We start from the raw sequence: 22,947 nt of genomic DNA, 5'->3' as shown, positions 1-22,947 counted from the left end.
CACTCGACGAACAAAGAGGGAATGATTCCAATATGCACTGAAGGAAATGAACTTGATTTGGTGTCCACAGTCCAGAACACTTATCCCTCAATTTGAAATCTCCCACTTCGCAGATAGGCCGCACAATGGCCATGAGGCTCGCCTTCCTAACGAAGCCGACTGACGACGGGCCCGCGTTATAGCCCAGTGCACATACGCCAACGCACGTTCACAACTTACGCCGTTAGAGAGGGCGGAAGAGTATTTACGTTCCACTAGCACTTTGCGTGGGAAGCGGCAGCCTCGTGCCAAGTTTCCGCCTAGTGGACGACGCGGAGCAGATTGCTCCGCCACATAACGTATTGGCAGCATGTAGTACGTTCAACGCCTGGTTGATATTCAGCGCACCTGTAGCCTTCGATGTTGTCAGCCCACGCGCGCTGAATGCTAATATATTTCACTGAATACCATGGAATGTGCGCCGAAGAAATGGACGTTAGGTAGCTACCATTGATGCCTTGTACACAAGTGTGCAACGAACACCTGGGGATGTGAGCGACCAATAAACGAAAGATAGTGAACCAAGGCCTAGCGCCGCAAGCACCAGGGACTGATCGACTTACGTAACGCCCATCCTTCCAGGGCTAGGATAATAGGGATGGTGATAAACCATTAAAGCAATTCAGTGAACAGAACTGATCTATTTTTAGAGCGCACCTCTTAGGCACCCGTTCTTGGATTCCGCGTCGTAGTAGTCGTCGGCGTCGGTGTAACACGCCACCTGACAACTGTGGCAGGTAGCATCAGAGCGAAACGCCACCTGCCACGGCAAGGGCGGAGGAATGGACGTTTTTCTATAAATGCAAATCAAAAATTCATATCGCAAAACTAAAATACGTGAAGAGCTGAGCTCAAATTTTGTATTACCGACAATAGTTACCATCAGTCAATTTTTTACACGACTATCCTAGAACTAGCAGAACAAAAAATTCCGTCACTTGTTACCTTTCCCGATGCGAAGCCTTCACTAAAAGCGATATAGTAACAAGAATGACTTCGTGTTGCAGATCCAGTGTAAACAGAAAAGAGGAAGATGGGATTCTTGACACCACAAAATAAAATTCATAGGGATCGAGGGGCAGACTGGGGTCCGCTAAACGACATTTCAGCAAGGAAACTTGTCTTCGTCTGGCACAGAGTCGTTTTTAGGCGAACTGTATACGTTGCAATTGTAAGTGAAGCAACAATGATACTAGCCTCCTGTCTTAATTTCTTGCTTATTACTTTGAGAAACAAAACAAAGGACGTTATTGTTTCCTGTTAGTACCAAAAAGAAGCGGACTGCTAGCCGCTACGCAGCAAAGTTTATTTTGAGTTATGTCTGTGGGTTGTTGTTGTTATTGTTGTTGTTGTCTTCTAAATAATGGCCCTCTTGGAACTTATATCGTTCCTTTTCTTTCTCTTTCGTTCCTTTGTTTCTTTCCTCCACCCTTTCTTTTTTATATATTTTTCCTGTTCTTCTTTTCTGCTTATTCTTCCTGTTGGTAAGTGGCGTCACCTAGTTCAAAGTCTGTCACATTAATTCTATATCTGCTTTAGGGCGTTAGAAGGAAGATCATGATCAGCCTGAAGAATACTTTTCCCCACGGGGTGCAGCCTGGTTTTTGGAGTTTGTATAAAGCGCCAGTTGTAGCTTTGTATAAACCGCCAATTGTAAGGCACACTGCTCCCAATCATCAAGAAGTAAGCGATGCGACGAGCGGCCCCTGCGCAATTTGCTGTCGCTCTCAGGAAAGTCGGCTTGCAAGCATCCGCATGGGACCTTTGACGTAGTGACCGCGCCCGCCCCAGATTCCGAGGCCGGCCAGAACTGTCCCATACCAAACAAGCCCAGAAATGCGGCCACACGCCGCGTTGCTGAAATTATAAGATGAAATTATCAATGCGATAATTTAGTCGCCCCTGACAGATTCAATGGACGGTTATATTAAAACGTTGATTAGACAAAACGATACTCTCAGGTTAAGAATAAGACCGGGCCATACACCGATGTTGCCAATTCCTGTTTTAATGTTTAGTTGTATGCAACTTATGCGGGTACTTGTAAAGATCTGTAAAATGTTCGGATTTTTTAAAAGCATTTGGAATGAAGGCCGTTCGATAATCATCCGTAACTCCTCTCTACAGCATGAGCGATAGCCAACTATAGGAGCTTCGGAGCTCAGAAAACAAGAATAACGACAATGCCGGGCAAGAAGTGATAAAAGTAATTAATTCGCGTTCTTGAAATTGACAAATCAATTTTTTTTACTTCACGTAATTTCATTATGTGCTAGCTTTCACCGAAAGTGACGTCACTTCCCCTCTCGTGTCGCCACTTCCCTCCTCCAGCCAATAGGAATGCTCTGGTCTGATGACGTCACTCCCCCCCCCCCCTCCCCCTCCAGCCAATGGGGGAATTTTATGACCAACGACACATTTTAATTTAAAACTCATAGGATGGTTGTCATTGTGTAACACGAGATTGAGCGGCAACTGGGGAGGTATCTTCATTTCGCGATATATTGAGGCAAATAGTTTGAGATCAGGAACTGTTCTTTTGTTTTTTTTTTGTTTTTTCAGACATACTCACTCTTCAAGTGACACTTCTCTCCCAGTCCTTGATAGTGACGTATGAAGCCTTGTGATCTGAGAAGTTGCAGGAGAGGTGATCAAGGTGTTAAACCAATGCCTTGTTCTGAAGACAAAGTCCATGCGTGTGTTTCGAGAGGCCGTCACTGGAGTGGGAGGAGCTACGAGTGAGAGCATTCACGCTCTAGCATGTGACGGCAATGTATTCAGACCACTCAGCGTGGTGTGTTGATACAGCACGTTGCAGTGACGTCATGAGTGACATCAGTGCAAACTTCCTCCTCCGTCTTCCACGGCACCATTCTCCATGTGAATAACGTGTTTACCACATTACGGTTAAGCGGTCTACTGCTAATACTAGTACAACAATGATCAACACAAAGAACGGCCATTGAAATGTTCTAGACTGCAAATCGCCAGCGCCCACCCGCAGCTCTGGCTCGTTGGTCTAGGGGTATGATTCTCGCTTCGGGTGCGAGAGGTCCCGGGTTCAAATCCCGGACGAGCCCGCTTTTATTTTTCATTTCTTTTTTGTATTACGTAGCTTCAGTTTTTATCGCAACCTCAATCCGTATCTCTCTTATATTTTCTCTTTTATTCCTTAGGGGCGTGTTTTCCTCTCCCTTATGACCCCGTAAATATGGTTTGACACCCTGATCTTCCGTCAGAATACCCTGAAAGAAAGGTCATTTTTCCTGCCGAGAGAAAAAAAAAGTTGGTTTGGTTTTGTGGGGTTTAACGTCCCAAAGCGACTAAGGCTATGAGAGACGCCGTAGTGAAGGGCTCCGGAAATTTCGACCACCTGGGGTTCTTTAACGTGCACTGACATCGCACAGTACACGAGCCTCTAGAATTTCTCCTCCAAAGAAATTCTAGCCGCCGCGGCCGGGATCGAACCCGCGTCTTTTGGGTCAGCAGCCGAGCACCATAGCCACTGAGCCACCGCGGCGGCGCAGAGTGAAATTAAAAGTGAAATTATCCTAACCATGTTACGAGCCAACTTTGCCGTGATCAAAAGTTAGGGACCTTCTCGCTTTGGTATCGCATTTTGATAGTAAACATGGATTTAGGAAGACAGTGACAACTAGCCCAAAAAAAGCGTTTTGTACCAAAGCGAGCTCTATTGATCAGTTTGAATGTTTGGGTTGAGGTTCAAGTGCTGCTGGGCGCTAGCGGCGCGGGCAGGCGGTTCCTTCGACGAAGTATCACCTTTGGCAAAGTGCATAAAAAAAAAACGTTATCATTGCTCGTAAGGTTGTGTCACTGAAAATGTGCTCTTTCACCTCTCGCATCATCAGTTAGATAGGTTTCTTGGTGAAAAATAATCGCGGTGCTTGCCATCTCGTTCTGCTCAGAAAACTACAACAAAGCGCTATAGTTCCCTTCCATGAACACGCTTATCTCTCCTTACCGAAATGGGACAGATCGAGGCCTTCACGTCGTAGAAGGAAAACCTTTCAGACATGCTACCTAAATAGGCATGACCGTCTCAAAATGCTAAGTCTCCGTCGCCGCCGCAGGAATGACGTCATCGGCACCGGCGCACTCTTGTGTGAACTTGTCGAAAAATTGTCATAACATTATGCGAGTTCAAGTTCGTAACGTGATAAGTACACTTGCATTTGGGAGGCAAAACAGCTAGGTGACGCTGACGTGGGAAGGCTCTTTCGATGTAAAACTGGGGCGTGCCTTCGGAGACGCTTCAGAACCCGGTGAGTGTCTCTTTAGAGATGAGAGGCGAGAAGTGCATCACGCCGCGGTCCTCCCGTCTCATTCGAGCTTTCGACGGCGCTCTTTCTGCGCCGAGGCCGTGACCAAGTAGGCGTGCCAAATGCGGCAGGGAAGGCAACAAATTCGGTGTACATGAAAAGCCGCTGCAAAAGCATATGGGCAGGGGGCTTTTAGAAGACCCGAATGCATTTCGCACAGTGAGCGTAATTACTTGTAGCTCCGTATTTTCCCTGATTTGACTGGTTATTAATTGAATATTCAGTTGTGGTTTATGGTTTATGGGGGTTTAAAGTCCCAAAGCGACTAAGGCTACGAGGGACGCCGTAGTGAAGGGATCCGGAAATTCTGACCACCAGCGGTTCTTTAATGTGCACTGACATCGCGCAGTACACGGGCCTCTAGAATTTCGCCTCCAGCGAAATTCGGCCGTTATTTAGACAATTAATCGGTTGGTTTATTAACTGTTTAATTTATTGGTTGAATGGTCTATTAATGTGCAATTATTTTAAGTAATATTTATTGCACAATAAATCACTGTTGATTCCCTGATCAATTATTGAGCAATTTACGGTTACTAATTAGCTGACCCATTGGTCTATAGATTGCTTGTCTGATTGCTTCCTTTTTTATTTATTTATTTATTTATTTATTTATTTATTTATTTATTTATTTATTTATTTATTTATTTATTTATTTTCAAAATGTCATGGCAACACTTCGAGCTAAGAGGCACCCCGCAGTGAAGGGCTGCGGTTTAATTTAAAACACCTTGTGTTCTTTCAAGTGCACCCAAGTATCACCACACTGGCGTTTATTCCGCTTTCCTTCTCCATTGAAATGCGCACGCCACTGCCGGATTCTAAACCGAGTTCAGCAGCAGTATGACACAGGCACTGAGCCACAGCTAAGGCCCATGAAAACTCGCTTCACTGTTCCTCGCAATTGTTCTCTGCAGGTGCGTTTTTCCGTGCTGTCTCTATTCAGCTGTCCCCTGTCCTGGCGTCCAGGGATGTGCTTCGTACTCTAATATTCCACTGAGATTCACCTTCTTACCGCTCAATGCAGTCGATCACTCTACAGTCATGATTCCTTCAAACAGCGCAAAAGACAAGGACACAGGAAGAAGAGACACACACAGCGCTGAAAATTGAAAAACCTAATTACGTGGCGCGCGCGTGTCGTTTAATGAGGAAGAAAAATGCCTGTACTTTACTTCGCGTAAAATTAAAATACATTACGATTAATTATTAAACGGAGAGCGAACACTAATTACTTGCGCGCGTGAAAACAGTGTTCTTAAACGTGATTGCTGCAGAGTATACCATATTTTATGGATTATAATCCGTGGAGTATACATATTTCAAAGCTGATATTTCACGTGGTGCGGACTATCTATGGGTACATACTATGCACAATTTAATATTTTAAGATCTTTTTGCCAGAGGCGAAGAAGCCTGGCGTGGCTGTCGAAGTAAAAAAAAAATCGGGAACCGACTGCGGCTACGACATTTGACCATTCTCAGCACCGACACGCAAGCAAATGGTGCTGGCGGCACTGAAGTGGCTGCATTTCAGTGCTTGGATTTGTGAGCACGTGCGAAAAATCGTGATGAATGACGCGAAAGGCATCGTAGTGCTTCTTGAAGAACAGCTGCAACGGCTACGAAAGGACAGAGGGCCTTCTCGGCACCATCAGAGCTCAGTTTAGTGGAGAGTGCGAAGCAGTAAAGTCGAACTAAGCAGCAAAGAAAGATAGTGACGTCGATGAAAAAAGTACAAGGTGTGTGCAGCCTCCCTGAAAGTTCTGAAAGAAGTCTATACTGCTTCCCTGAAACATCAGCTGACAGCATGAAAAGGTTTTCAGCCTAAATTCCTTCAATATTTATTTTATTTACCTTAACAATAAATAGCCACTAACAACAACAACAACAACAAATTAATCTCGGCCGATTATGCACCGAGTTGGGACTATAGTCCAGAAAATGCGGTATTACTGTACGTTTGCAGGTCGGCACGCAGCCGGGATAAAGAAAGCAGCCTTCTGTACTTCTTGCCTTGCAAGGAGATTTTTGGTAATGACGTACTACGCCGAAAGCAATGGCAACGTTCTTTTAGCACAAAGAAAGTCTTTTGTTCCGCTATCGCTGTCAAAGAGAAAGCACTGTGCAATCATGACAGTGCGCGCTGTAGATGAGAGTTGCAAAACAAAGTGCGCAAGAAAGCCTTCACGCAAGTTTAGAACACTTTCCATAGGTATACGAGCCTCTAAGTCGGCGCTCTCCACGCGAAACACATGTCCGAAACACTGGCGGGTTTACATAGTGACAAACTGAAAGAGGAGCACAAGTATCTAATGAGAAAAAAATGCATCAAACAAAAAGACAGAACGCAAACGGGATTCCTATAATGCCAGCAGCCTTGTAAGAACGCAACGGTTTACAAAAGACTTTACACGCCAAGTCGCAAAGATTGCAGCACCCACAACAACTAGCCCCAACCATAGTTTTGACATCACGCACGAAGGGAAGAAAGAGTAATTTCGTAAATGAAACCGAAAAAAAAGATAGGCTCGTGGAAAACAAAGGATACTAGTCGCGACATTGTGCATTCTGTCATCAGCTGAGTAAATGGTCGACACATATGGATGTGACCAGCGACGTGTCAATCGGCGTCCGAAGGCGGCGCGCAGCTGGGTTCGGCTGGCTGGCCTATGCGCGGCCGATGGCCTCCGTCACCGCAGGCAAGCGGCTAAGCTCAGAAAGCGAAACTATGCGGTCAGGCTATCTTTTGGCCTTGCGAAAGGGACTCTCCGATCATCGTCACACCTGCCGTTTCCACGGGCACGGTACGCCATGCAATAGGCAAGATATGTTTACACGATCGCATGCCCTGCCGATCGCACCTCGACTCGGCCCCCCTCCAGGAGTCCCAAGCGAAATTCGGCACGCGCGCTTTCCCGCATATTACACTTTACCAAAATAAGATGGCGAAGATCTCGCTACAAGAGTTGTGATGGGTGTAGACTTTAACCCTTTCACGTTCTGCATGCACGTCACATCGATTCAACACAAACATTTTCTCTCTAATTAGGCCGCAAGAAAGCCAACTCGCACAACACCAACAGTTAATTTTTTTACAAGCGCGTACAAAATTTCGTACCAAGTCATCATCATCATCAGCCTGACTACGCCCACTGCAGTGAAACGGCTTCTCCAATTAACCCTGTCCTTTGCCGGTTGCGGCCACCGTATCCCCACGAACTTCTTAATCTCATCCGCCCACCTAACTTTCTTCCGCCCTCTGCTACGCTTGCATTCTCTCGGAATCCATTCCGTTACCCTAAGGACCAGCGGTTATCTTGCCTTCGCATTACATGCCCTGCGCAAGCCCATTTCTCCCTCTTGATTTCGACTACGACGTCATTAATCCGCGTTTGTTCCTTCGTCCATTCTGCCGGATTCCGGTCTCTTAACATTACACCTATCAGTTTCTTTTCCATAGCTCGTTGCGTTGTCCTTAATCTGAACCCTACACAGCTAGCGTGCTGAGGCCGCCGCCGCTGCCGCGCGCTCTCCATCGACTCTCTCCTGGTTGCTTTCGCAATCCTCCAGGTTTAACCGAAGCTAAACCACTGCCAATTTTTTAACCACGTGGTCACCCTGAAGCGGCCTCACCTCCCAGTTAGATCCGAACACTAAAATAATGTATTTATAATGAAGTTATGTTACATGCAGCGCTCTAAATGTTATGTTAAAAACTTATTTGCATCGTAGACATATAACGTTCAAACTAACGTTGCTGCAATATTGCTTTCCAGACGTAATATTTGTGAAATCACAAATATAAAAAACATGGAAGTACATTTCAAGCACTGTGTCCCAGAACTTTTCGCACTGCTTTCTACAGCAGCAGATTGGGATTAATTGGGCTTGCATGCACTTACAAGATGATAAAGTTGAATTTGTTGTTTCCAAAGTCTGCATAAAACATTTCGGAAACGTTAGAAAAAAATATTCGGAACAATACGTCAACATTCGACCCAAAAGAAAAAAAATTGACATTGTTGTAATGTTCCGCGTTTACTCGGGCTGCAGCACTTGCTTCGTAGGGTTCAGTCTCCATGTCGAAGCACATTGATGCCCCACATCAATGCTGAAATGGCTTTTCAGTGGCACGCACAATACAAAATCCTCCTGCAACAACCATCAGAGTTTCTAAGACCACGCGAAAATTGCCACTGCACATCCAGAAGAATTGCGACTGCAGCATTTGCATTGCCGCGCGTTCTAAAAAACAGAAGCTACACAATAAACATGGTCATTACATTCTGGGAGCATCTATACAAATACGCCAGTCCGAACATTACAGATGTTCTCCACGAGGTCCGACACAAAGGCAAGCAGCGCTGCTGAACACTTGGTTCGGGTACCTTGTAGCGAAACATGGTAATAGCTGCTACGACGCTTACTGAGTGAGTTTTCAGGTAAAGTTGTAGCTAGTAAACAGACACAATCGATTCATACATGAAAAAAATGTACACATAAGCAGTAGCGGCAGAACGAAGCTGATGGCGAAGTACACAGCAAAAGGCTGCCGCACTCGTGTAACGCCCTATCTTGCAGCATTCTGTTTGTTTGAGATGTTGAAACATCTCAAACAAACATTTGCCTAGGCCGCTGCGCCTTTCGAACTATTAGGTTCCATGGAGTCCACTTTCACCATTCATAGCCAATAAAGTATATGTTCATTCAGACTGTTCAGAAATATTGTAGACCAAAGTTGTATAGCACAGCGGTATAAAAATGTATATATCTCTGAAGAACGAATACTGCAAAATATTCAGCGCTTGAAGCGGGCCGCGTGATGCTCCGTCCGGCAGGGGCAACCAAGAGGCGCATTAAAAAACAAGGCACTTGTTCAGAGGATTCAGCGACGTCTCTGGCTGACAGCCGAAGGCATCCGAGAACCTCTGCACGTGGCGTAGAGGAGCGGAGCAGGGATCGACATCGGCCGAGCGAGTGGTGGCCGGTGCGGCGCACTTCGTGAAGCACCACGAGAGGAAGAAGGCCTCGACGGCGGAGTAGACTCCGAGGCCATCTTGACCTCTCCTCGTGCCCTCCACAGCCTCCTCGAAGGCGTCCAGCGCGGCCTCCAGAGCGGCAGCTTCCAGCATGACGTCGTCTCGCGGCGCGGTGGACATGGTTCGAGCGTCCTTGGCGAAGCACTCTTCGGCCTCGACCAGCCGCTCCTTCGATGTCGTGCGCGAAGCGTAGTGGTTCAACGCGATCTCAGCTGATGCGCGAGCCAGTAATGTGCCCAACGTGCCGTACTTGATGGCGATAGACATGTCCTCGTCGTACATAGGGAACGTCAGCGCCAACGGCAGTAGCGCGAAGTCCCTGGAGCTCTTCAGGATGGTGTAAAGGTCGCCGTTCATGATGGTGTCGAGAGCGTAGTGGTCTACGGGTTCGGTGTCAGTCAGGTAGCGGGAGCTAGACAGGTGCCTCCAGTTGCGCACGAACGACGTCGTAAAATCTTGGTATCCCCTGAATGGCAGACTCAGGTCGTGCTCGAAGCGGTAGTCGAACGCTTTGAACACGCCGCGCACGGACGCCCACTCGGTGATCATGGCCATGTCCGTGGAAAACAAGGGATCCTTGTGGAAGCGCTGCGTGAACGCCTTGCGCACGGCCATCACGAGCTTGGCGACGTCAGAGCGCACGCCAGACCGGAGAACCTTAGCGTTGTATGGTACCAACACAGCGTCCCCTACGATGCCATATGTAAACAGGAGGCACGACTTCATTGAAGTGCTCGTCGAATAACGCCTCTGGCCGACGTTGGTAAATAGCAGCTTCCTGTTGCAGAACCGTGCCACGTACCGCACGGCGCACCAGGAGACGTAAAGGTGCATTCTGACCTCGCCGTACTCTTTCCAGAGCTCTATAAACTCAGGCACAAAGGAAGAGCTACTTGACATCAGGCGAAGGCTACCAGTGATGTTCCGCTTAGCGAGGGCATTGGCCCAAGCCTCGCCGCCCGGATACAAGTTGTTCATCTCGAGCCTCGTCCAGTTGCGCGCTATGGCATCCTTCAGTCGCTTTCTCATGAGGAGATCGGCGTCATGCACGTCGCTGTAGGTCACGGCCGTACTGCCTTCGCCTGCCGAGAAGAGCAGGACGAGTGCGTCGAAGTACCTCTTCCAGGCTTCTTCGGTCGACAGCTGCAACTCCGCCCTGAGAACGTACGTGAAGCTCCTTGCGGGGTCGATGACCACGGTAGTTGCGGACGAGTCGCGCTCTAGCTTGAAGTCCAGGACCGCTGGCCAGCCCAACTCGAAGGCAAGAAACATGCTCGTTTCCAGCACGTCCGGCTGAGCGGGCACCCACGGCCAGGTCACGCCGGCTTGGGTGAGGTACTCCCTTACCAGTGAGGTCTCTTCCACGTCCAAACGATCTTCGGAAGCGTAGCAGGACTGGAAGAGCGCCGCAGTCTGCTCGCCGGCGTTCTGGCGTTTCTCGGGGATGACGGCCTTGGTCATGGACTTCACGATGGCCTCGAGCGCCGTCTGGTAGATGACCTCCTGCACCGAGAGGACGTTCGTGGCGCGCCAGCCGTCGCAGACGTGTCTGCCGAGGCTGTCGCACGGGTTGACGGATGCATTGACGGACTCGCTGAGCAGCTTGGAGAACGACTCGCAGGCTCCCATGGTGCACACCTGCCGCTTGAAGGTCGACTGGACGACGTAGAAAACGACGAGGACAGCGGCGGTGGCGGCGAAAGCGATGGCGGCCAGTGACCAGAGCTCGCCCTCCCTGGTAGCTTCCTCCATCGCGGGTGCGGGGCCCAGAACGCGTTCTTGATTCACCTGCGATAATGCACGAACTTTTATTTATCAAACTGACCCGTATACACTGTTGGCCACCTCTGATTGGAAATATAAGACGAAAAAATTGGCTGGGGCATAGCTCAGTTAAGCCCGGATATCAGAAGCGAAAAGCTTCGGCGATGCTATGGCTTAGCTTGACGTTTTCCTTCTCGTTTGGCTCTCGTACTGAAGCGTACAACTTTTGTAGACGTTTGTCGTCTATCTTTATGCCATAATGCCTGTATAACGGGGACTCTCTAAATAGCTCGACCCATGGTCCTAGCATATCGCGAGACATCGCATTAGCGAGGTAGATTGTCTTGGAAAACAGCCTCCTTTTCAAATTTACCACTATGGTTTTATCGACTTCGGTGTCAAGGGGCAACTTCTTTAGCATTACATCAGTTTCAACGGGAACGTTAACCACTGGTCCTTTTATGCCAAACTGTCCGTTTCCACAATTGAGAAGCCGCCAAATTTGTACAAACGGTATGCGAGGGGATATCGCATTTATTCGCTGCTTCTCGGCCAATTTCCACGCCACCACATGAGCATCGTCTTCCATGGACGCCTGCGCTCCCCTCAGAGCGCTGCTACGTATATACCGACAGAGTCACAGCAGCTCCGACCCCAGACGCGCATGCGCAGAAGTGCGCGGTAGCAGCTAAAGGTCAACCGGCGGAGCCGCGGCGGCATACGCCTCTCCTGTGACGTCACGCAGTTCGCGCATGCGCACCTGTGGCTTTTTCTGACGATGGGGCCGACGGTAGCCTCGGTGTTGACTAGCCTAGTGAAGCTTTTCGCTTCAAAATGTGGTTTAATGCTGGCCATAACTGCATCGATTTACTGACTAGGACAGGAAAGGCCCTCTGTCTTCACACGAAACCAGGCCGGCATGCGTTCTATGTTTAGAATGTACCACGAACCAAAACCTGCAAGGCATATATTTACGCGAATGACGTATACAAGTCCCCCTTACGTCTAATATCATTTGTTGGTTGGTTGGTTGGTTTTTGGGAAAGGAAATGGCGCAGTATCTGTCTCGCATATATCGGTGGGCACCTAAACCACGTCTTAAGTGAAGTGTTAAAGGAGTGACTGAGATAAGAAAGGAAGGAAAAGATGCCGTAGTGGAGGGCTTCGGAATAATTTCGACCACCTGCGGATCGTTTCGACCAACTGACAACGCACAGCACACGGGCGCCTTTTACGTTTCGCCTCCATCGAAACGCTGCCGCCGCGGTCGGGACCGAACCTGGAAACTCCGGCTCAGTAGCCGAGCGCCCTAATACCATCACCAGATCCTTCGCGGAGAATATAAAGAAGGTATGGTATATAATACGGTGTATTTTGAGGAATTTTAGAAAGCTGGCATCTGAAACAAATAAACCAATAGGAGGTTGAGTTAGGACCTTCGGGAAGCGTGAACGCTCCTGCTCGGGTCCCTCGGCTTCCGGAACGAAGGGAAATAATCTGTTCTTATTTCTTTCACCGAATGCGTCGCCAAATATTACACTTTTATCAAGAAAAGCATACTATACTTGGGGACAGCTTTCTGTGGCAATGCAGTGGAAGCTACGAGTGCGCGGCGCGAACTTACAGACCTCCGACTTTCGTCCGCAAGCGCTTGAGAACGGCACGTTTGTGGAAGCCTCGCGCTTGTTGCTTCCACTGCACAGCCGCAGAAAGCGGTACCGGAGTATAGCGCCTAGGAGCACAACTGCAGCGGTGCAGAGCCTTTGAAGTAACGGTCATCTTTCCACCTAAGCCTATAACCCATAAATGCTATGTATGTTCCTCGCTGTCGCTGACCAGCGTCGATTGGTTCGACAGCTGACACCAAGAGCGGAACACGCGTCTAATGTGAAAGAAGGAAAAAAAAAAGGACATTATTTCGTATCATGCAGCAGTGGCCTTATTAGTGCGCCGTGTTGGTGTTAGTTGTTAGCGTTCTAGTTGTTAATGCACCTTACGCTTGTTGTCCAAATTTTTTCGTCCCTGTCGCGACATGCTTAGTGCAATAGACGCCTGGAATGCCATAATCGTAAAGCAATACACCGTTCTCTGTTTGCCACGAATGTGACGTCACAAGGAGCACGTGTGCAAGTGGGCGCGCCGAAAGGAAGCCGACTTGGTTGGCAAAAGCTGTCTGCTGTGCGGAGCGTCGCGAAGCTGTACGACGATGTGAATTTTCCGCCTGAAATCGTGCATTAGCGATACTAAGATAAGGCCCAAGTACGTATCGCTTCAGTACCCAGACCTAATTGACCAGGAATATGTGCATTTCTTAGATATTTTCGTGCACCAATACAGACAGAACAGGCCTGGCCCGTAGATTGCGTCAGGCACCGAAATCCCACCAACCGCTTGAAAATTAGGGGCCTCGCAATGAAAGGGCATGCCAATAAGGAGATTATATCATACCTGTGCACATGGTACTGCTTTATAAAGGCCCTTCACAAAAGCGACTGCCGAGCCTTAACAAAGTGTGGGCGCTCGTGAGCGAAGACAACAGCGTACGCACGAGTGTCATGCTTGGCTGAGTTATTGCGCTCCCACAAACCCATCAACATAGAGACTATCCGACCAATTTCTCTGACATCTTGTCTCGGCAAGGCATTCGAACACACAATTCTTGCCCGACTTACATGGAAGACAACCACCTTTTTCCGCACAGCATGGTGGGCTTTCGTGCGCATCTATCAGCACAGGATGCCCTACTACAAATTACACATGACGTGCTTGATGACACGATCCCCCACCTCACTAAAGCTATTCTGGCGGTTGACCTCACAAAGGCATTTGACAGGATTCGACACGATGCCATTTTGCGAGAACTACAGGCACTACAGGTAGGCTCAAATACCTACAACTACGTTCGCGCCTTTCTCTCGGGCCGCACTGCCTCCCTGCACATAGCTGAGCTGAGCACACCACCTTATACACTCGGCGAGCTTGGAACACCCCAAGGCGCGGTCCTCTCCCCCCTTCTATTTAATATTGCTCTCATCCCCCTAGCTCATAAACTCGCTCTCATCCCACACCTAAGGCATACCTTGTACGCTGATGATATTACGGCATGGACGGCATGGATGATATTACGGCATGATGATATTATGGCATGGACGCAACGATCATACCCTTAAAACACTCAAGGCCTCCACGCAATCCGTGTTGCAACTTCTACGCCGCGTATCCTCCCTGCACAAAGGTTTAGACGAAGCGGATAGCATGAAAGTCGTGCATGCTTTTACACTTAGCCGCATTTTATACGCCACCCCATATCTTAAGCTGAACAGCATAGAAACAGAGCGAGTGAACGCCATGATTCGTCTAGCAACCAAGGCAGCCTTAAACCTACCCCGCAGCACTAGCACAGCCAAGCTCCTTGCATTAGGCATGCATAACACCATTCAGGAACTAGTAGACGCGCACCTTCAGACACAGTATCTAAGACTTGCCGCGAGCGCAACTGGCAGGCATATCCTCGCTTCCCTTCGCATCAACATTCCCGCTAATCAGACATCCCTTATAGCCATTCCTCGACACATTCATACCCCCCTCGTTGTGAAACCCCTTCCCCGGAACATTCATCCCCAGTACCACATCCCTCGCCGCATGGCTCGCGCTAAGGCCCTACACAAGTATTACGGACAAGCCCAGGACGCCATTTGGGTAGACGCCGCGTGCACAACTCATGAAGCTGTAGCAGTTGGTTACAATCCAGCCCTAGCACAGCCCCTCACACACCGCCTTCCCTCGGGCTGTACGTCTGAGGAGGCAGAGGAAACCGCCATCGCCCTAGCCCTTGTACATTCCAATGCAAACTACATCTTTAGCGACTCCAAAACGGCTCTGTTCAACTTCGCGAGAGGCAGGATTCACGCCTCTGCTTGGAAGTTGTTGAACACCCCCTCCAAAAACTTACCACGCAGGGTAGAGCTCCAGTGGGTGCCGGCTCACTCTGGGAATCCAGGAAACGAGGCTGCCGATAAATTGGCCCGAGGTTTGATTTGCCGGGCTCAGGACGGCCTCGGTCCAGGTTTCTCGAGAGAGCGGGCGCACACCTTTGCAGAGCTCACGCAAATGCCCCGCTTGGACCGTCGGACTTACCCTCCTCCACACCCCTCCCTTACCCATTCCCAACAGATCCTCTGGAGACGCCTCCAGACCCGCTCTCTCTCATCCCCTCAGCTGCTATCTCTCTACTGTGGCACCTCCCCTGCATGCACCCTGTGCGGCGACCCTCACGCCACACTCTCCCACATCCTTTTCGGCTGCCCTGCTGATCCTCCCCCGCAGGGACAGCCCGCGTTATCAAGTTGGGAGGACTGGGAGGTCGTGCTCTCGTCTCCGGACCCGCCATCGCAGCTTGCTGCGGTGCTTCGGGGTGCCGACGTCATGGACAAACACCGCATGAACGTTACGACGTAGAGTGGGACCGTGCGGTGGTCCAGGGACCCAAGGGGGGTCTAAACCCACTTGCCATGATAAAGTTTTTCTCTCTCTCTCGAATAGGCATTTCTAGCTTGTCTCGTTTACATTACATTATGCCTGACAAACACAAGATATCCTTACTACAACGTATACCACACGGGGTAAGAGTGCGGAACGACGAATGCGATGCGCATTAGTAGAACCAGCTGCATGCGCAATAGCGGGGTAATTAAGAGCGTTTTATATCACATTAAACAATGCTAACTCAGAACAATGCAATATTCAAGAATGCACCTAAATGAAGGAAGCAAAATTGCTTTTCGGCTTGGACATGACGGCGCTCAAAAGCGCTATAGGTTAAGATTCCTTGTGAGCGAAGAAGCCGCTCGCATGCCATTGCGAGCCGTCTCGTGACTGAAGCTAGCTTCTTGAACATGATCTGATGCACTAGAATAAACTGAATGCCTAGTACGAAGTTCGTCCAGTTCCTTCAGCGATCGCACAGCATTCAAGCCCCCAAGCGCCAGATCTTTCATGATTACTGTATAATTGGTTCGGGAGGATAATAAAGAAAATTGAGTGCTTGCTTGTTCACCCGAACATATGTGAGCGTATGAGCATGTGCGGAAAATCTGCTTACAATCAAATGCACGCCGCATACAGTGTGTTTGACCTAATACTTTATACAGTTCCTAAAATAGACTTTTTGAGTCAGAACAGCGCTTTTCTCGGCATAACATTTTCAGTGGTGAAGCACATCAGGATGCAGCTAAGGCGTTCTCACTAGTAGGCTACGAATAGTTAACTTTTTACTTATTACTGTTAGGCACCTCAGTTAATGAGAGGCGTGTAGCCCACCGTGAGTAATTATCAGTTTTTAGAATTTCGGAAACGCGGTTACGCTAGGCGCTGAGGCCAAAAAATTTGGCTATTTCGGCGAGTTACGCTCAGTGGAGAGGTTGCTTTGCCTGCAAGCATCTCGAAATCGCATGTATTTTGGCCCGATGTTGCCAATATTTGTTAGGCCACAGCAGCGCAGGCAACCGCATTTTCGAAATTCTAAAAGTGATATGGATACTACGGTGGCCTACACGTCTAGGTAGCTGTCAATAATTAAGGAGCCTAAAAGTATAATAGTTAAAAAGTTATCGACTCAATATTAGGTAACCAGCCTGTTAGTCAGCACGCCTTAGCTGTATTCTGATGTACTGCATCGGTGACAATTCTATGCCAAAAACTTCGCTCTTCTGATGCAAAAAGCCTATTTTTAAAAACTGCTGTGTAGAGTCTGAAGTGAATCACCCTGTATACATGCGCTTGACTCGGCCTCACTTTGCCCTTCGCACGGCTCCAAAATCAATTTTTCTCCGCTTTTCACTATTCGGAAAACGGAAGCAGTATATTTCCAGGTGGTGCTCGCGGAGATGACTTTCAAGCCATATCTGTAAACGTTAGTTGAAGCTCCCCTCTGTACCTCCAAGCTCTGCCCCCGACTCTCGTACGTCACAATCGCGTACAATACGGCCCTCCAGGAAACAATGCGTTTCACCTAGCTGTTTCGCCTTCTCTATTACGGCAGGGTCGTTCGGACGATGCTAGACGCAATGCTCCCATCCCCTAGCGACAAACAACTGGCTCTGAACGCTGAACAGTTCGCCGAGCAAGCTGAGCAGGCTCACCAGCTATAGCACGCCTGTATATCGAGAGGCAAAGATACACACCGCTACAACCACCGTCACAGGGAAGAGCTCTGCAACTGCGACAGCCAAGTTTGGGTATCGACTCCCATGCGACGCGAGGGCTTGCCTAAAAAGCTACTTAGCCGGTGTTTTAGACTTTGAAAGTCTTGCGAAGAATATGTGACGTTAACTAAGAAGTGTTCCCGGATGGTCCAAAGCAGCCGTGCCGTCGACCGCCCTGCTCAGAGGTCGCGTACGCTTTACACAGTATGAAACCGTGTTTTGAACGAGAACGGACAATAGTTCTTTCCCGCTTTTTCTTATCTTTGTGTGCACTTGCTCCAGCGCCTGTCGTTCTTGTGTGTGTTGCGTTTCCTTTGTTTTAAGGAGAAGGGAATGCCAGGAGGCGCTTGAGCAGAAGAATGTAAAACTCTTGCTTGGGCTGTTGGCTCATGCTTAAAATGTAATCATAACGGCGCGATGAACGAGGACTCAAGTCCTTTCCTTTGTGCTCTGCATTTGTCTTCGTTAGTCGCAGCGTTTACTTTACATCTTCGAGAAGAAGTTCCGCCGCCGCGTCTCCGGCGATCCTGCACTGGAACTACCCGCGTTCGTGCTGAAGGTAGCCTTCATATTGCGACCACTGCCGTGATAATATTCCGCTGGAGTTCTTCGATGGATTAGCACATTCTATCGCGGTACAACTCGACGGCATGCAGGAAAACACAGTACACTGTTAATACTCGAGACCTAACCCACTACGCCACTACCCCAGCAACTGTGTTTTGCCAACCATGCCAAGCCAAGACCTTCGCCCCTCCTCCGATACGTCATCCGTGACGTTAGCTGATAGAGAGCTGATAGAGATGTTATTCGTCATTCGGTTCGACGCCAAACGACAAGCTTCGTAGGTATTCCAGATTGGGCTTCGTTTCTTTTCCTTTCGAGACGATATTGCAGACGTGAGGCGACTGTGGCATTGATCCAAGAAGCGCTCAAGGCTGGCCTTATACACACGAAATCTAAAAGTCCGTGTACTGTTTAATGTCAGTGGGCGTTTAGGAGTCCAAGATGATCGAAATTATCCGCAGCCCTATACTACGGCTTACCACATAGCCTGAATCGTTCTGGAGTCCCGGGCGTTAAGTAAATTCTCAATACATTCAATTCCGCAGAGTGCCCGAAGAGTCTCGTACCGCAATGTTTTCGGAAGCCATCCTGGCGTCCCCTTGGGCGACATCGCGTCCTGTCTTCTCAGGCTCTTCGGCCGCCTCTGGTGCTGTCAGTGTAGGGATCTCCACGAGAGCCATCGACTTTGACTCCAAGACCTGGCCCGGAGCCTGAGAAAGCGCAGGCTCTTGTCTTTGAAGATTCGTCGCTGTTGCTTCTCCAGGGATATGTGGCGGAATTCCCATTGCCTGCGGGAGTTTTTGAAAATTCGTTATCGTTATAATCTAAAATGTCATTGGTATACAGTGGTAGGGTATTACGCGGCGTGGCATGGCATGATGCAGTGTACTATGGAGACAAATGTCTCGAAACGCGCTAATGGCGCACAGTTGTGTGTGCCAACGATAGCTTCATTTGACCGTTAAACTTGAAAGCAGGTGACTCGAATTTTCACCTCCACGATTTCAGCATAGTATCACCGGTGGCAAGTACCGATTGCCTAAATAAAAAAAAATGGATTTTGTGGAAGGGAAACGGCGCAGTAATTCTCACATCATGGTGGACACCCGAACCGCGTCGTAAGGGACAGGAGGAAGATGGGAGCGAAAGAAGAGGTGGTGATGTTTGTGAAACATTTATCGCCAACCAATGCAAAAAGGTGCAACCCCCCCCCCCCCCCCCCCCCCCCCGCCCCCTACATGGCACGAGGTAACCCTTAGGGGGCTGCCCTTACAGGGCCAAGGACAGCCTTTGGAGGGCTATGTGCTGCAAGGCGTCGGTATTTACTCGGTGCTGGTCAGTAGCAGCCGAGCTGGCCAGGAGAGTCTCCCAGTGTGACTCCACCGGGGTTGTGGATGGAGGGTGTGGGTAGGTAGGGCATGTCAAGAGGAGGTGAATAAAGCATCCCGGTATCCCGCAGAGCTTACCGGAGGAGAGGAACTGATCGGGTGAGCGGGCATGAAGGAGAATAGGGTAGGGAGCAGTACGGGTCTGCAGTTGACGCCAGTGGGAAGCCTGGGTTAAGTTTAGGGAGGGAGCCGGCCGTGCGGAAACGCGCCAGGTATCTGGGTACTGGGTAAGGATATCTCTGAAGGTAAGCAGACGCTCCTTGGATGGCGGAGGGGTCCAACTCGGGCTCGGAAAGTGAGACCTCGGGTGACGGAGTGGACCTCTTCGTTACCCGGGAGGCCTGCATGTACTGATATCCAGATAAGGGTTATGGGGCGGGTGGGGTGCCAGAAGCGTAGAAGTCCAGCCGCGGCGCGGGATACCAGGCCTTTGGAGAAATTGGGTAGCGCGAGTTTTGAGTCTGATAAAATTTTTGTGGCAGAGGTGGAGATGAGAGCGAGCGCAATGACCTCTTCCTCTGCAATTTCGGATGAGTCTGGTGTTGGAGGCTAATGCAAGTAATCGGGCCTCATCATCAGCGACGCGAGGACCATGCGCGAGCCCGACGAGCGCGCTGCCACGTCCACGTAAGAGAGAGGTGCCGTAGTGGAGGGCTCCGGAATAATTTCGGCCACCCGGTGATCTTTAACGTGCACTGACATCGCGCAGCACACGGGTGCCTTTTGTGTTTTGTCTCTATTGAAACGCGGCCGCCGCAGCCGGGTTCGAACCCGGGAACTCCGGCTCAGTATCCGAGCGCCCAAACCACTGAGCCATCGCGGCGAGTCCCCTTTCTTGTATTTCTTAATTTCAAGAACTCCAGGAGGTCGAAATCAATTGGCAGTCCTCAAGTTTTCCTCCACTACGCGCCGTGCCTTATGTATAATCTGGCATTGCTGCCTTGGAACCTAAGAGTCTAATAAATAATCGCTTCAGTACCTGCTGAGCGGTAGCCGCGCATGCCTCCTCGACCTTCGCCTGGGATGCCTCCTCGACGTTCGCCCTGGATGCCTCCTCGGCCTTCGCCTGGGATGCCTCCTCGGTCTTCGTCTGGGATGCCTCCTCGGTCTTCGCCTGGGATGCCTCCTCGGTCTTGGCCTGCGTCTGCTCTGCCTCACCCTTCTCGGCTTCATCGGCGCTCCTGCGCTGCGACCGGTGGCGGTGAGGCTTCTTGCGGCGGTCGCTCCTGTGAGACGACTTGCCGCTCCCGGTCAGCTCGCTGCTCTTCTCCTCCTTCTGCATGCCGGAAGACACAGGTGACGGTGGCCGAGTCCTAGCTGCTTCTGATCGGCGAACGCGGAAACGGGCGCGTGGTCAGCCTCGAGCTGCGAGCACGCTCCTCGTCTTCTTCCACCTTTGCGCGCCGAGTGGACAAGTTATGGCGAAACATAAATCTATCCCACCCCAAACAATGCACTAAACAAGCCAGAGGAACACATACACTGACGTCTACCGACACACGTACGCCATCTAAACAACACCAGTGGAACCCGACGCCACAAACCCTGCAGTGCCTACACTATGGAGAGGTAGCTAATCTGTAACACATGGTCTGGTTATGCCAATTCAATCCCTAGCTGAACCCTATACCCAGCCCCTGCAAAGAAAAATTGGAGGTCTTTTTTGCTCAGCCATGACTCTGAACACGAGCAAGGACTGACAGCGAGGTTACAACTCGCCGACTGCAACCAATGAACTGCCGGACTAGGAGGTCCATCCAACAACCTGTTCGATTATTCTTTCGTCTTAGTAAATGTTTTTAATCAATCAATCGTACCAACACTTTTAATAAGATGAGCTTTAACATACGTTAAACGATGACTCAACCTCGAGGACCTGGGAAATGCCCTCACTGTGGCGACTATCCTGGCATACAAAATACCTACTGGAACTCACCCACTCCTCGCTCCTTGTCCGCCATCCCGCCCTATACTACCTCCTCGTCATGACAACGGTGGCTGCAGTTCCCACGCCTGATCGGCGGACCAGTTTTTGTTAGCGATTTATACGCCTACTTCAAACGTGTAATTGAAACTGACGTAGTGCACACGTCGCCTAACTCGCCGAAACAATCTTGGACTAGAATAGGGGGAGAGAGAGAGACAGAACTCTTCATTTGCAGGTTTTGTGTCACTAAGAATGCGCTGTACAGATGTCTTAAATATTTTTAAAGATATTCTTCTCGCTTTCCGAGCGCGCGGGGGTTTCTGCGATTAATAAATTTCCAAAGGCCAAACTGCGTAAAGATGCATTACCCACTGACCACTGGCCATAAATTCATTATCCAGTAAGCTTTTATGGAGGAAACCGTTTTCTTTTTTTTTTTTTTTGGGGGGGGGGGGGAAGGAGGAGGGGGGCTTTGTGGAGAGCGAGGTGAGCTTAGCGGTGAGCTCTTTATTGCTCAACGAGCATATCCCCGCAGTTTCCAATTTGGCGGCGCCCTTCGTCCTTTTTCTGAAAGGTCTGTAGTGGAGCGCATCTCTAGCACCCATGGCATACTCCAGCGTCAGCGGGAACGCTTCGTAACCTGAGCTGCTAGTGAATGGAACAAGGAATGAAAATTCGATAACAGATGAGCACAATCGGTGCATTATTCAGGCCCAGAGCTATGTGTAAGAATGAAAATGTGAATGGGCCTGGAGATAGCTGTAGTGTCTGCGTCTGAGACGCCATCTGATCATGTTGATATGGACCTCAGAAGCGACATGCGTCCTCATTACGAGGGTGATTTATTTGCAGACAGGCGGAGAGGTCGGCAGGAGCCACAATTCTCTTGGTTGCTTCTCTTGGTTGCTGCGCTGCTGTATAGGGTGAGATGGCTGCCGAGAGCTATAGGAGCCAAAAACCAACACTGGGTGGATAGTGTCTTCACAATAGTTCTTCTAATTTTAGGTTCGCGCTGGGGTGTTTGTCGTCAAGAGCGTGCGAATAGGTAGGCGCCGGAATGTTTGCTCACGCGATACCACAGAGCTGCCGGTGCGACCGCTGTGCTTTGTACGAGGTGTTGACGAGCAAAGGGGCGAGCGCGAAGAGCTTGCATTCCTATTGGCTAAGAGTAAGCGACTGATTTTCGCGCCGTCAGGAATCTGTCGCCTACCAATCCGTGCGACTGGGCTTCTGAGAGGCCCAAGAAACGGACTCAGAGTAAAGACACCGACAACACGTAGCGCGAACTGTTCGTTCCTAACCCTAACAACTTTATATGTACACTTAAAAGAGAAATGGAGAGGCTCAAAAGGAATGAACAAGTGAGCCAGACATCCGCCAGCTCGCGTTCTTTTGTTGAGCGCATGCGCTAAAACATCAAAATATTTTCTAGAACGGGTAAGAGCACAAAAAAAAATCTAACCTTTAATTCTTTTGCTTCTGTGGCCTGACGAATAAGCTGTGTGTGATTTGGAGGCTTCAGACCGCGGTTCGAATCTCCTGCATAACCATAGTTTCCTTTTTTTATAACGCATCAACAGCATGCGAAAAATAGATCATCCTCTCGTTATTTGTTCCCTTTTAGGTGGTATTGAGAAATGCTGTTGAGCCAAGATCACCGTTTAAATCCCTCACTCG

General features: G+C 49.4%; 1 protein-coding gene and 1 non-coding gene across 2 annotated transcripts; one reads left to right on the top strand and one right to left on the bottom strand.

Moving 5' to 3' along the window:
* Positions 1-3,047: 3,047 nt before the first annotated feature.
* On the top strand, positions 3,048-3,119 carry TRNAP-CGG (transfer RNA proline (anticodon CGG)). The gene has a single exon. It is a non-coding gene; the product is annotated as a tRNA-Pro (tRNA).
* Positions 3,120-9,238: 6,119 nt separating this feature from the next.
* LOC149364107 (uncharacterized) lies at positions 9,239-11,173 on the bottom strand. The gene has a single exon (XM_089568637.1). It carries the CDS (start codon positions 11,171-11,173, stop codon positions 9,239-9,241), a length of 1,935 nt encoding a protein of 644 aa, XP_089424763.1.
* Positions 11,174-22,947: the final 11,774 nt, after the last annotated feature.

Source organism: Amblyomma mixtum, chromosome 2 (assembly GCF_055824585.1).
Source record: "Amblyomma mixtum isolate Tamu chromosome 2, ASM5582458v1, whole genome shotgun sequence".
Classification (NCBI taxonomy): domain Eukaryota; kingdom Metazoa; phylum Arthropoda; class Arachnida; order Ixodida; family Ixodidae; genus Amblyomma; species Amblyomma mixtum.
Note: the sequence above shows the minus strand (reverse complement) of the source record. Positions and strands in the feature narration are given on the sequence as shown.